Raw genomic sequence first — 16,269 nt, forward strand, 5'->3', positions numbered from 1 at the left:
TGTATGAACATAAGTTTCAACAACGGAGAGTTCAAGTTCACAGATATGTGACTAACAGAAATTGAATAATTGTGTCCCTGAACAAAGTGGGAGTCAAAATCAAAAGTAACAGTCAGTATCTGGTGTGGCCCCCAGCTGCATTAGGTACTGCAGTGCATCTCCTCCTCATGGACTGCACCAGATTTGCCAGTTCTTGCTGTGAGATGTTACCCCACTCTTCCACCAAGGCACCTGCAAGTTACCAGAAGTTTCTGGGGGGAATGGCCTTAGTCCTCACCCTCCGATCCAACAGGTCCCAGACATGCTTAATGGGATTGAGATCGGGCTCTTCGCTGGCCATGGCAGAACACTGACATTCCTGTCTTGCAGGAAATCACGCACAGAACGAGCAGTATGGCTGGTGGCATTGTCATGCTGAGGGTCATGTCAGGATGAGCCTGCAGGAAGGGTACTACATGAGGGAGGAGGATGTCTTCCCTGTAACGCACAGCATTGAGATTGCCTGCAATGACAACAAGCTCAGTCCGATGATGCTGTGACACACCGCCCCAGACCATGACGGACCCTCCACCTCCAAATCAATCCCGCTCCAGAGCACAGGCCTCGGTGTAACGTTCATTCCTTCGACGACAAACGTGAATCTGACCATCACCCCTGGTGAGACAAAACAACGACTCGTCAGTGAAGAGCGCTTTTTGCCAGTCCTGTCTGGTTCAGCGACGGCGGGTTTGTACCCATAGGCAACGTTGTTGCCGGGTGATGTCTGGTGAGGACCTGCCTTACAACAGACCTACAAGCCCTCAGTCCAGCCTCTCTCAGTCTATTGCGGACAGTCTGAGCACTGATGGAGGGATTGTGCGTTCCTGGTGTAACTCGGACAGTTGTTATTGCCCTCCTGTACCTGTCCCGCAGGTGTGATGTTCGGATGTACTGATCCTGTACAGGTGTTGTTACACATGGTCTGCCACTGCGAGGAAGGTCATCTGTCCGTTCTGTCTCCCTGTAATGCTGTCTTAGGCATTTCACAGTACGGACATTGCAATTTATTGCCCTGGCCACATCTGCAGTCCTCACGCTTCCTTGCAGCATGCCTAAGGCACGTTTACGCAGATGAGCAGGGACCCTGGGCATCTTTCTTTTGGTGTTTTTCAGAGTCAGTAGAAAGGCCTCTTTAGTGTCCTAAGTTTTCATAACTGTGACATTAATTGCCTACCGTCTGTAAGCTGTTAGTGTCTTAACGACCGTTCCACAGGTGCATGTTCATTAATTGTTTATGGTTCATTGAATAAGCATGGGAAACAGTGTTTAAACCCGTTACAATGAAGATCTGTGAAGTTATTTGGATTTTTATGAATGATTTTTGAAAGACAGGGTCCTGAAAAAGGGGCGTTTCTTATCTTGCTGAGTTAAAAAATTACACTAATCATCCCAAGTCACAGATACATAGAGCTACCAGAATTTTCCATGCACCGGCAGAACAGAGACGCTACCTCGGGTAAGATGAGGGTTGGGGGTGTGTGTCTTTTTGTCAATAACAGCTGGTGTGCGATGTCTAATATTAAAGAAGTCTTGAGGTATTACTCACCTGAGGTAGAGTACATTATGATAAGCTGTAGACCACACAATCTACCAAGAGAGTTCTCATCTGTATTATTCGTAGCCTTCTATTTACCCCACAAAACGAAGCTGGCACTAAGACCGCTCTCAAACAACTCCATAAGGCCATAAGCAAACAAGAAGATGCTCACCCAGAAGTGGCGCTCCTAGTGGCCGGGGATTTTAATGCAGGCAAACTTAAATCAGTTTGACCAAATTTTTACCAGCATGTCGCATGTGCAACCAGGGAAAAAAATCCTAGACCACCTTTACTCCACACACAGAGATGCATACTAAGCTCTCCCTCGCCCTCCATTTGGCAAATCTGACCAAAATTCTATCCTCCTGATTCCTGCTTACAAGCAAAAACTAAAGCAGTGACTCGCTCAATACAGAAGTGGTCAGATGAAGCGGATGCTATACTACAGGACAGTTTTGCTAGCACAGACTGGAATACAGTTGAAGTCGGAAGTTTACATACACCTTAGCCAAATACATTTAAACTCAGTTTTTCACAGTTCCTGACATTTAATTCTGGTAAAAATTCCCTGTTTTAGGTCAGTTAGAATCACCACTTTATTTTAAGAATGTGAAATGTCAGAATAATAGTAGAGAGAATGATTTATTTCAGCTTTTATTTCTTTCATCACATTCCCAGTGAGTCAGAAGTTTACATACACTCAATTAGTATTTGGTAGCATTGCCTTTAAAATTGTTTAATTTGGGTCAAACGTTTTGGGTAGCATTCCACAAACTTCCCACAAATACATTTTGTCCTATTCATCCTGACAGAGCTGGTGTAACTGAGTCAGGTTTGTAGGCCTCCTTGCTCGCACACACTTTTTCAGTTCTGCCCACAAATGTTCTTTAGGGTTGAGGTCAGGGCTTTGTGATGGCCACTCCAATACCTTGACTTTGTTGTCCTTAAGTCATTTTGCCACAACTTTGGAAGTATCCTTGGGGTCATTGTCCATTTGGAAGACCCATTTGCCATCATGCTTTAACTTCCTGACTGATGTCTTGAGATATTGTGGGGCGGCAGGTAGCCTAGTGGTTAGAGCGTTGGACTAGTATCCGGAAGGTTGCAAGATCACATCCCTGAGCGGACAAGGTAAAAATCTGTTGTTCTACCCCTGAACAAGGCAGTTAACCCACTGTTCCTAGGCCATCATTGAAAATAAGAATTTGTTCTTAACTGACTTGCCTAGTTAAATAAAGGTAAAATGAAATGTTGCTTCAATATATCCATGTAATTCTTATTCCTCATGATGCCATCTATTTTGTGAAGTGCACCAGCCCCTCCTGCAGCAAAGCACCCCCACAACATGATGCTGCCACCCTCGTGCTTCACGGTTGGGATGGTGTTCTTCAGCTTGCAAGCCACCCCCTTTTTCCTCCAAACATAACGATGGTCATTATGGCCAAACCGGTCTATTTTTGTTTCATCAGACCAGAGAATATTTCTCCATAAAGTTCAATCATTGTCCCCATGTGCATTTGCAAACCGTAGTCTGGCTTTTTTATGGCGGTTTTGGAGCAGTGGCTTCTTCCTTGCTGAGCTGCCTCTCAGGTTATTTCGATATAGGACTCGTTTTACTGTGGATAGAGATGCTTTTGTACCTGTTTCCTTCATTTGCACTTTTCAGTACGTTCATCTCTAGGAGACAGAACGCGTCTCCTTCCTGAGAGGTATGACGGCTGCGTGGTCCCACTTACGTACTGTTTTAGTTTTATTTATTTTTTAATAAATTTTTTACCCCTTTTTTCTCTCCAATTTTGTGGTATCCAATTGGTAGTAGTTACAGTCTTGTCTCATCACTACAACTCCAGTGTTGTCCGGCTTAATCTATGTCTGGGAAACATGCCCCTTGTGTTCTATCCTAACCTCTGTGTCCTCTCTTCCTTCGTTTCTCTCTGTTCTAGGTGTGGTGGTGACCCAGCTGTCTGCCAGTGACGCTGATTCAGGCTCTAATGCCTGGCTGCTTTACCGGCTGGAGAGTGGTGCCCAGGACCGCTTCGTAGTTGACTCCCTCTCTGGTGCCGTCCTGGTGGGCAACGCCACCCTCGACCGCGAGGAGCGTGGCTCCTACCGCCTGGTTGTCGTGGCTACTGACCGTGGCACACCCTCATTGTCGGGCACGGCCACCCTGTCGGTCATCCTGGATGACGTCAACGACTCACGACCACGTTTCCTGGAACCCGTGACAACTATTAACATAAACGAGTCTACACCGCCGGGCGTGGTGGTGGCAACACTCGCCGCGAAGGACCCTGACCTACGACCCCGGCTGGAATATTACATAATCTCTGTGGAGGCGAAGGATGATGGAAATAACCCTGTTGTTGGGCTGCAAGAGTCATTCGGCATCGATTTCCACACAGGTTAGTAGTCAACAGACACAGTTGATTATGTTTAGTATTGTATCTTTACTGAGTTGCCTGTCAGATTGTGTGGATGTTTTGTAAATATGTGTATACAGCATAGGCGCCTGAACAATGTCGCAAACGGAGCAGCTGCACTTTCAAAATAGGGGTGCAAACATATTTTTTTGCAAATGGACAATTCCAAAGTACAGGGAGAATAAACTAAATCGAATGACTGTATATCGAAAGAGAACAGATTTTGGTTTGTAACCCTGAAATATTTTCTTTAAACTCACAAAATTGAGCCGCGTTTCAAGTGATCAGTCTTTGAGAATAACTGTTCCAGACGTGAGACGCATTGCGAACTTTTTTCATTTGGAAAAATATTCTGTTCTATTTTATTATGTTTTATACTATAAAATAGGTGTGTCTTGACTGTGATAAGGGTTTGGGCAATAAGAGCGTCTTGCTTGCTAAATTAACAAAACAAGGCTATGCCATTGTACAGCCATAGGCTTCTACAAGCAAGCAACACTGATGACTTTTTGAAGATTGTAATTCCAGCAATTCATGCTGAAGTGAGATTTTCCCCGTCAACGAAATTTGGCACACCGGTTGAGAACTCAATACCTTAATTAACTTCTTGAGGCTACCTGGGACGTTAGCGTGCCCCCCGTGGCGCACCCTATCAACAGCAGGTGCATTTCAAGAGCGGCAAATTTGAAACCAAATAAATGTACAAATTCAAATTTCTCAAACATACAACTAACTTACAGCCTTTGAAAGATAAACATCTTCTTAATCTAACCACGTTTACCGATTTCAAAAAGGTTTTACGGGGAAAGCATAAAGTTAGGTTATGTTAGGAGAGTACATTGACAATAGCGGTGTGCAATGCATTGTCGATTCAAAGACAGGCTTCACCAAAACCATACAATCAGCTAAAATTATGCACTAACCTTTTACAATCTCCATCAGATGACACTCCTAGGACATTATGTTAGACAATGCATGCATTTTTAGTTCTATCAAGTTCATATTTATATCTAAAAACAGTGTTTTACTATGGCGTTGATGTTCAGGAAATCGTTTCCCTCCAATACCGGCAGTCAAGTCATGACAACAAAATAATTAATTAATATTAGAAAACATTGCTAAAATATTATATTGTCATTCAAAGAATTATAGATTTACATCTCTTGAACGCAATGGACTTGTCAGATTTTAAATTAACCTTACTGGGAAATCACACTTTGCAATAATCTGAGCACTGCGCCAGAAAAATACGCATCGCGATACAGACTAACCGCCATGTTGGAGGAATCTAAAATCGAAAATACTATATAAATAATCCATTACCTTTGATTCTCTTCATCAGATGTCACTTCCAAAGAGTCCCAGGTCCATAACGAATGTAGTTTTGTTCAAAAAAGCTCATCATTTATGTCGAAAAACCTCCGTGTTGTAGCGCATGATCTAAGCCAGCCGGACTTCACTTCACTTCAAGAACGGAAAAAATATATTTCCGTTCGTTCAAACATGTCAAACGTTGTATCGCATAAATCATTAGGGCCTTTTTTAACCAGAACATGAATAAAATTCAAGGCGGACCATTGGGTTTTCTTTTAAAACGTTTCGGAATGAGAGTACCCACCATCAAATCGCGCGCAAGGGTGAATGATGGACCATCACGTTCCATGGCTCTTATTCGGTCAGATCTCACTGTAGAAGACTCAAAACACTTTGTAAAGGCTGGGGACATCTTGTGGAAGCAATAGGAAGTGCCAGAATATACCTCACCCCCTTTGTTTTTCAATGGCATAGGCTCAAAGTCAATTCAACACATCAGGTATCCACTTCCTGTCAGAATCTGTCTCAGGGTTTTGCCTGCCAAATGAGTTCTGTTATACTCACAGACACCATTCAAACAGTTTTTGAAACTTTAGGGTGTTTTCTATCCATATATAATAAGTATATGCATATTGTAGTTACTGGGTAGGTGTAGGAGGCATTTAAAAATGGGCACATCTTTTTTCAAAAAAGTCTCAATACTGCCCCCTATACCCTAACAGGTTAAATGGTCAGCAGATGGCGCAGTGATCCACTCATTAGATGACAGATGATAACAACAGAGAGTAGCAGCGGTGTAAAAGAGGGGGGAACAATGCAAATAGTCTGGGTAGCCATTTGATTAGATGTTCAGGAGTCTTATGGCTTGGGGGTAGAAGCTGTTTAGAAGCCTCTTGGACCTGGACTTGGCACTCCAGTACCGCTTGCCGTGCGGTAGGCGAGAGAACAGTCTATGACTAGGGTGGCTGGAGTCTTTGACAATTTTTAGAGCCTTCCTCTGACACCGCCTGGTATAGAGGTCCTGGATGGCAGGAAGCTTGGCCCCAGTGATGTACTGAGCTGTACACACTACCCTTTGTAGTGCCTTGCGGTCGGAGGCCGAGCAGTTGCCATACCAGGCCGTAATGCAACCAGTCAGGATACTCTCGATGGTACAGCTGTAGAACCTTTTGAGGATCCATGCCAAATCTTTTCAGTCTCCCGAGGGGAATAGGTTTTGTCGTGCCCTCTTCACGACAGAACAGATTATATGGGATTGATTATAATTTTTTTGTAAATTATAGTTGTATTTGTTGTTCTGTTTATGCTTTTAGAAATGTAGCTTAATTAAATTGATTAATATTATTGTGTTTCTCTTCCAAGAAAACTAAAATGCATTTTACAGTAGCCTATGTAGGCCTCAGGGTTTCCATTCGGAAAATATGGCATTGAACGAACGTGACCGGTCTGGATTAGGACTAGACTACTAAACGACTGCAAGTGAAGAGCAAAATAATCCTAACATTTCCACACCATAATTCTAGGCTAACCAATACCCAATCGGAGATTCAGTGAAAATAAAATCTGATTGATTTATCAAGACCAGTCCCCATGCTTGTCTAAAAGCAGCGCGAAATGGTGCTGAAATAGTTGACCACATGCGGGTAGACTATTGCTTCAAATCCTATTATAACAATTGGATGACTTTGGGTGTTTCAGTATGCGAATTACTATGGGAATAAATATAATTGAATGACAGAAATATTGGACTAAAGTAGGCTAATGCAATTGAAAGCAACAAATAACCATTTGTTGCCTTCAATTGCATTAGCCAACTTTATTCCAATATTTCTGTCATTCAATTATATTTGTTCCCAAGTAATTTGTTATGGATCCATCCCGATGTGGTTAGAAAACAGTGCATTTGGTGGGCTATACAAAAGAGATGGGAGAAGTGACATGCCTCACAAACATCCATTAATACATTTCAAGTCCCTAAACTCGGCAAGAGTCTATTGTCCTGCTGATAGCCCATGAAGGGTGGATGGCTTATTTTGTTTTCCAATTTATTGGAAAGGCTGCTAAACCATTTACACCTGGCCCACAAAATTGTTGCATACTTACAGTACAGTGCACATTCACTCCATTCTCCGCCCGACTCTCTACCAATGCCACCAGATTGTTCTGTGATAGGGGGCCGGTATTCTGTGGTCTGTGATATTGAGTTAGAAAAATAAATCTTTAGAGTACATTGAAAGTTTGCCCTTTTTTGGCTATTAGGCTACACTTTACAATAGAACTCAACACAGACTGGCCGCAGCATCTATCAGCAGTTTAACCTCTCTGGCGCATGTGGGACGAACTCGTCCCACCTACGTAACAGCCACTGAAATCCAGTGGCGCGATTTTTGAATCGTTAGAAATACTATTACTTCAATTTCTCAAACATATGACTATTTTACAGCTATTTAAAGACAAGAATCTCGTTAATCTAACCCCACTGTCCGATTTCAAAAAGGCTTTACAACGAAAGCAAAACATTAGATTATGTCAGCAGAGTGCCCAGCCAGAAATAATCAGACACCCATTTTTCAAGCTAGCATATCATGTCACATAAACCCAAACCACAGCTAAATGCAGCACTAACCTTTTATGATCTTCATCAGATGACACACCTAGGACATTGTGTTATACAATACATGCATGTCTGTTCAATCAAGTTCATATTTATATCAAAAAACAGCTTTTTACATTAGCATGTGACGTTCAGAAAAAGCATAACCCCCGCAAACTTCCGGGGAATTTACTAACAGTTTGCTAAATTACTCACGATAAACGTTCACAAAAAGCATAACAATTATTTTAAGAATTATAGATACATTACTCCTCTATGCACTCGATATGTCCGATTTTAAAATAGCTTTTCGGATGAAGCACATTTTGCAATAATCTAAGTACATAGCCCGGCATCACAGGGCTAGCTATTTAGATACCCACCCAGGTCAGCCTCCACCAAAATCACATTTCCTATAAGAAAAATTTTCTTACCTTGCTTGTTCTTCGTCAGAATACACTGCCAGGACTTCTACTTCAATAACAAATGTTGGTTTGGTCCCAAATAATCCATCGTTATATCCAAACAGCGACGTTTTGTTCGTGAGTTCTAGACACTATCAGAATGCTTCATCACGGTCTCGAGCATGGCGCATTGGCGTGACAAAAATGTCTAAATATTCCATTACCGTACTTCGAAGCATGTCAACCGCTGTTTAAAACCAATTTTTATGCCATTTATCTCGTAGATAAGTGATAATATTCCGACCGGGAATATGCATTGAGCCTAAACAGCCGAATTAAATTTCTCCTCAGGAGCGAATCGTGCACGCGCCTCATTCAAAGGTCCTCTGAGCCGCCACTTGCCAAAGCCGATAATGTGTTTCAGCCTGAGGCTCCCTCGTCAACCTTCAGTTATTTCCCGGGTTCTGAGAGCCTATCGGAGCCCTGGGAATTGTCACGTTACAGCTAAGATCCTTACTTTTCAATAAACAGATGCAAGACGCACGACTCCTTGTCAGACAGGGTACTTCCTGCTTGAAACCTTGTCAGGTTTTTGCCTGCCATAGGAGTTCTGTTATACTCACAGACACCATTCAAACAGTTTTAGAAAATTCTGAGTGTTTTCTATCCAAACCTGAACAATAATATGCATATTCTAGCTTCTGAGTTGGTGTAGGAGGCAGTTAAAAATGGGCACATATTTTTTCCAAAATTCTCAATACTGCCCCCTATCCCAAACAGGTTAATCTGTGGCAGAAATTGTTGGATTTTTCAGACCAAGCCGAGCTGTTAGACTATCCTTTTGTAAATGAATGGAGGTGTGAATGTTTCAGTCAGTATCTCTCCTATTGCACTAGAGTCCTGCATCAGGCAAAACAAATCAGCTGGAGGGTGGTCCCGGAGTTGAGAGAGAACTTAAATACAATGGCGCAATTACACTTGACATGTGGACTGACAATTTTGGAAAAAAGGATACTTGTGCCTGACAGCCCATTACATAATGAAGAGTGGATGTTATCCACCACGGAGTGGGACAGGGCAGCTCAAAACTGCAGATAACATAAGGCCAGCTATTATGAAAGAATACTTGTGGATCTTGTTGATTTCCTCTATCGCTTCAAGAGGCCTACTGTCCACCTGGTAATTGTGTGGTTCCAAAGGATAAAGCGTCACCTTCAGATGGATGTGTGGTTTCAGAGAGAAGCCAGCTGCGAGCCTGCGACCAGGCATGGTGGAAGACATAATTTTCCTGCACAGCAATTTGAAGAAATCCAGTGATGAATGGACTGATTTTGAAGTTATTGTTTTAGTATATTTATTTGTTGTCTAATGTTAGAAGGCTATTCAAAACCTCTTAAGGATCCGCCCCTTTTTTTAAATATTTGCCTGAAATGACATACTGAAATCTAACTGCCTGTAGCGCAGGCCCTGAAGCAAGGATATGCATATTCTTGGTACCATTTGATGGGAAATACTTTGAAGTTTGTGGAAATGTGAAAGGAATGTAGGAGAATATAACCCAATAAATCTGGTAAAAGGTAACACAAAGAAACAACCAACCGTTCTTTTGTATTTTTATTTGTACCATAATCTTTGAAATGCAAGAGAAAGGCCATAATGTATTATTCCCACCCCTAGTCCAATACACATTTTGGCCACTAGACGACAGCAGTGTATGTGCAAAGTTTTAGACTGATCCAATGAACCATTGCAGTTCTGTTCAAAATGTATCTAGACTGCCCAAATATGCCTAATTTGTTTATTAATAACTTTTTATGTTCAGAATTGTGCACTCTCTTCAAACAATAGCATGGTATTCTTTCACTGTAATAGCTACTGTAAATTGGACAGTTCAGTTAGATTAACAAGAATCTAAGCTCTCTGCCAATATCAGATATGTCTATGTCCTGGGAAATGTTCTTGTTACTTACAACCTCATGCTAATCGCATTAGCCTACGTTAGCTCAACCGTCCCATGGAAGGGACACTGATTCCGAATACGTTTTTAAAGCGATTTGACTTGTCAATGTGCCACATTGCGTTATGAAAAAAAATATATTTGTTCTTAATTCATGGAATGGTTTATTTTTAGCCAAATGTTAAATAGACATGCAGACAAGTTAATAAATACAGGAAAGAGGATCTGGGTCTGGGAAGGTGTGATGTCGTTGATGTTTGTATGTGTATGCTTTGTATTGCCTAAAAATATAAAATGACAAGCAACACATCTGATTATTCATTATGAATAGGATTTATTTTGTTTACATTCTTCATTGTAACCACAATGTCACAAATAACTGAACACACACAACATGAGCAGATTAACTTGGTCAAAACAGTTATATTTTAAAGACTATCAGAAAGAATGTTGATACTTATTTATTTTGATCCAAAGCCACGAATGTGTGAGTCACTTTACGCTGACAAATATAGCTTTATGGCAAAATAGCCTACTAAATAGGCCAAGCCTGAACAAATATATTAAATTGCCCAACTACATTAGTAAATTTCATGAATAAATATAGTAGGTCAGGTCTTGAAAATATGGGCGACCTTTTTCCCCTCCCTATCCTCGCTGGACTCTTTCATTCAGTTTCTTCTTCACATCAACAAAGAAGGACTCAGTGTTTCAGAAACTCACTACATATAGAGGGGCTATCACTCTTTCACACTGTGGTAAATAAAGCCAGTTTGTTATTTAGAATTATTCCTTTCTGTTTTTAGAGGGAGAGAAACCAAAAGCCTACCGTGCCTATTTTTCAAAAATTGTCAGTATACATGTCTAGTGTAAATGGCTCCATTGTATTTACCCAAGTTCTCTCTCAACTCTGGGACCACCTACGAGCTATTATTTGTTTTGCCTGATGCAGGATTCTAGTGCCAGAGAAGAGAGACTCTTGGACTGAAACATTCATACCTCCATTAATTTACAAAAATATATTTGTGCCACAGTTTAGACTACCGATAGATCAGCATTCTTACTCCCCCTCGTGATAGTGTGGAGCAATGACACAATTATGCAATTTACAACCATCTACCACAAAAGGTCGCGGCATAAGCTCAAAACTTTTAATTGAGGAACCACTGTAAAGCTTCAAAATATGTGACCGACCGGCTCGATTTGGTCTTATGTAGTAAAATTTGAAATTGTGTTTTTTTTTTACATTGGATAAAAGTAGAGACTCAGAGCTAGAAAATTGTACACTGCTCAAAAAAATAAAGGGAATACTTAAACAACAGAATGTAACTCCAATTCAATCACACTTCTGTGAAATCAAACTGTCCACTTAGGAAGCAACACTGATTGACAATAAATTTCACATGCTGTTGTGCAAATGGAATAGACAACAGGTGGAAATTATAGGCAATTAGCAAGACACCCCCAATAAAGGAGTGGTTCTGCAGGTGGTGACCACAGACCACTTCTCAGTTCCTATGCTTCCTGGCTGATGTTTTGGTCACTTTTGAATGCTGGCGGTGCTTTCACTCTAGTGGTAGCATGAGACGGAGTCTACAACCCACACAAGTGGCTCAGGTAGTGCAGCTCATCCAGGATGGCATATCAATGCGAGCTGTGGCAAGAAGGTTTGCTGTGTCTGCCAGCGTAGTGTCCAGAGCATGGAGGCGCTACCAGGAGACAGGCCAGTACATCAGAAGACGTGGAGGAGGCCGTAGGAGGGCAACAACCCAGCAGCAGGACCGCTACCTCCGCCTTTGTGCAAGGAGGAGTAGGAGGAGCACTGCCAGAGCCCTGCAAAATGACATCCAGCAGGCCACAAATGTGCATGTGTCTGCTCAAATGGTCAGAAACAGACTCCATGAGGGTGGTATGAGGGCCCGACGTCCACAGGTGGGGGTTGTGCTTACAGCCCAACACCGTGCAGGACGTTTGGCATTTGCCAGAGAACACCAAGATTGGCAAATTCGCCACTGGCGCACTGTGCTCTTCACAGATGAAAGCAGGCTCACACTGAGCACATGTGACAGACGTGACAGAGTCTGGAGACGCCGTGGAGAATGTTCTGCTGACTGCAACATCCTCCAGCATGACCGGTTTGGCGGTGGGTCAGTCATGGTGTGGGGTGGCATTTCTTTGGGGGGTTGCAGAGCCCTTCATGTGCTCACCAGAGGTAGCCTGACTGCCATTAGGTACCGAGATGAGATCCTCAGACCCCTTGTGAGACCATATGCTGGTGCGGTTGGCCCTGGGTTCCTCCTAATGCAAGACAATGCTAGACCTCATGTGGCTGGAGTGTGTCAGCAGTTCCTGCAAGAGGAAGGCATTGATGCTATGGACTGGCCCGCCCATTCCCCTGACCTGAATCCAATTGAGCACATCTGGGACATCATGTCTCGCTCCATCCACCAACGCCACATTGCACCACAGACTGTCCAGGAGTTGGCGGATGCTTTAGTCCAGGTCTGGGAGGAGATCCCTCAGGAGACCATCTGCCACCTCATCAGGAGCATGCCCAGGCATTGTAGGGAGGTCATACAGGCACGTGGCGGCCACACACACTACTGAGCCTCATTTTGACTTGTTTTAAGGACATTACATAAAAGTTGGATCAGCCTGTAGTATGGTTTTCCACTTTAATTTTGAGTGTGACTCCAAATCCAGACCTCCATGGGTTGATAAATTGGATTTCCATTGATTATTTTTGTGTGATTTTGTTGTCAGCACATTCAACTATGTAAAGAAAAAAGTATTCAGTAAGATTATTTCATTCATTCAGATCTAGGATGTGTTATTTTAGTGTTCCCTTTATTTTTTTGAGCAGTGTATATCATACACTACAGTTGTGGAACAATGGGAAAACAATTGAGAAAATGGTCCTTGAATGTTTTGGGAAACCTACTGGGGAGCTCTTTTTTGTCTACACCCATTCAGCATCGTTCACACCCTGTTAAGCCTTATCCCCACCCATCTCTTTAAGGGTCACAACCAAAGATTTCAAGATGAATGGCTGGTTTATACTACAGGTGTGTTTGTAAATTCAATCTGGAGTGTGCTCAGAGTGTGCTCTGGGCATTCATAAACTCAGAGTGTTGTTAGATTGTCCGTTTGTAAATTCAGAATGTTTTGCTCTCGAAGCGTTCAGAGCGCACACTAGACACTCTGGTGGAGGAGTAGGGTTGATTTGAGCATTCTGACCTAACAACAGCAGTCAAGCACCAAAACTAACTGGCTAATGTTGACTAAAAGCTAGATACTTCCATACACGAATAAGAAAACAGCTCACACTGACCATTTTACTCGCCCTAGCAGAGCTGGTTAGGCTGTGTTGAGGTTATCAAGTAGCATTGGTGACTGTAACTGTGTTACTGGCAACAATTGAAATACTCTTTTTTTGCCAACTTTTACTGACACCGGTCATATTCAACGGGTGATGAGCATTCGTAAATTCGTCAGTTATTTTGCGCTCTGGCACACTCAGACGAGAGTACTCTGAAATCGGTGAAAATAGCCAGAGCTAATTTACCAGCTATGTCTATCGACAGTTGTCGCAGTGACATCATGAACATTCTATTGAAATGGTTAATTGCATAGTGGAGTTTTTTGTTTAGACATGTAGCTAGCTAGCTAAACAATGAACCATAATCCCAACTCATAACTTTACTACCATGTGTGAATCTGCCGGTAGCTAACCAACCAGGTTCAATGTTAGCTAGCTAGCTAGCTAAAATTAGGCTATACCTAGCAATCCAAATGGCTCTGAGATACAAATAATTTTACTACACAGATAATACACATAATGTTAGCTAGCGAGCCAGCCAGCTAAATTTAGCTAGATAGCTAACAGAACAATGAAATGAAAATGACTTTCTGACAAAATTAGAAATGTGTAATATCAGAAAATGTAGCTAGCTAGACTATCTTACCCGTATACATGGATGGACTCTTCTCTCTCGCTGTCACGGATGCCATTGTTGCCCTTAGTTTGAAAATGTAACCCGGAGACAGGTGTTTTATACAATAGCCTTCTGTGTGTTCTCTTTTCGACTCCCTATGCATATTTGCAATCAAACACCAGAATTTTCTCCATCTCCTTAACTATCATATTCTAAATCCACTGGGCATTCCACTGATTTAAAACTTGGTCCTCCATAAAATGGAGAGCAACCCTTTTGCAGTTCCACTACGGGATATCGTTCAATAAAGCCACTTTAGAAAGGATTACCTACACATAATGACCAGCTCATGTTATAGACAGAAGCATGCTACATGGCAGACCAATCTGAAGTCATCTCTCGGCATGTCCAGCCCACCCATTATCTCAGCCAATCATGGCTAGCGGGAAGGTTCCTGACTTTTTCCTTGGCTAAACCAACTAGGCTCGTAATTTAAGAATTGTATTGGTATTTGCAGATGGCATGCACGTTTGTTATTAACCTCTTACATCTGCTCCAATATCCAATGATGGGCGTGGCGCGAAATACAATTTCCTCTAAAATCCGAAAACTTCAATTTTTCAAACATATGACTATTTTACAGCTATTTAATGACAAGACTCTCGTTAATCTAACCACACTGTCCGATTTCAAAAAGGTTTTACAACGAAAGCAAAACATTAGATTATGTCAGCAGAGTACCCAGCCAGAAATAATCAGACACCCATTTTTCAAGCTAGCATATAATGTCACAAAAACCCAGAAGACAGCTAAATGCAGCACTAACCTTTGATGATCTTCATCAGATGACACAACTAGGACATTATGTTATACAATACATGCATGTTTTGTTCAATCAAGTTCATATTTATATCAAAAAACAGCTTTTTACATTAGCATGTGACGTTCAGAACTAGCATACCCCCGCAAACTTCCGGGGAATTTACTAACAATTTACTAAATTACTCACGATAAACGTTCACAAAAAGCATAACAATTATTTTAAGAATTATAGATACAGAACTCCTCTATGCACTCGATATGTCCGATTTTAAAATAGCTTTTCGGTGAAAGCACATTTTGCAATATTCTAAGTAGATAGCCCGGCATCACAGGGCTAGCTATTTAGACACCCAGCAAGTTTAGCACTCACCAAAGTCAGATTTACTATAAGAAAAATGTTATTACCTTTGCTGTCTTCGTCAGAATGCACTCTCAGGACTTCTACTTCAATAACAAATGTTGGTTTGGTCCCAAATAATCCATTGTTATATCCAAATAGCAGTGTTTTGTTCGTGCGTTCAAGACACTATCCGAAAGGGTAAATAAGGGTTACGAGCACGACGCATTTCGTGACAAAAAATGTCTAAATATTCCATTACCGTACTTCGAAGCATGTCAACCGCTGTTTAAAATCAATTTTTATGCCATTTTTCTCGTAAAAAAGTGATAATATTCCGACCGGGAAATCGTTTTTTAATACAAAGAGAGCGAAAGTAAAAGCATGCTATCCCCTCATGCACGAGCCTCAGTCTGATGGCCCTCTGATAGAGCACTTGCCAAAAGCGCTAGTGTGTTTCAGCCTGGGCCTGGAATTACGTCATTCAGCTTTTTCCCGGGTTCTGAGAGCCTATGGGAGCCGTAGGAAGTGTCACGTCATGCCAGAGATCCCCTGTTTTTGTTAGAGATGATCAAGGAGGGTAAGAAAGGGTCAGACAGGCCACTTCCTGTAAGGAATCTTCTCAGGTTTTGGCCTGCCAAATGAGTTCTGTTATACTCACAGACACCATTCAAACAGTTTTCGAAACTTTAGGGTGTTTTCTATCCAAAGCCAATAATTATATGCATATTCTAGTTACTGGGCAGGAGTAGTAACCAGATTAAATCGGGTACGTTTTTTATCCGGCCGTGCAAATACTGCCCCCTATCCCCAACAGGTTTTAATCAACAATGTGAGTACATCTTTTGTTGAAGGACAGTAGATCAATAAAGCTACAGTACACTAGCAGTAGTCAAGCAGCTTATGCTGAA

The 16,269-nt window shown here is 41.9% G+C and overlaps 1 protein-coding gene across 3 annotated transcripts in view; it reads left to right on the forward strand.

The window, feature by feature from the left end:
• LOC115162910 (cadherin-23) overlaps window positions 1-16,269 on the forward strand; it is a 712,130-nt gene that overhangs the window by 635,756 nt on the left and 60,105 nt on the right. For all 3 annotated transcript variants that reach the window (XM_029714423.1, XM_029714440.1, XM_029714433.1), the window contains one exon: window positions 3,520-3,978. In XM_029714423.1, the coding sequence (XP_029570283.1) occupies window positions 3,520-3,978 (459 nt within the window). The remainder of the gene's footprint in view (window positions 1-3,519; window positions 3,979-16,269) is intronic.

This window comes from Salmo trutta, chromosome 2 (assembly GCF_901001165.1).
Source record: "Salmo trutta chromosome 2, fSalTru1.1, whole genome shotgun sequence".
NCBI classification, from domain to species: Eukaryota; Metazoa; Chordata; class Actinopteri; order Salmoniformes; family Salmonidae; genus Salmo; species Salmo trutta.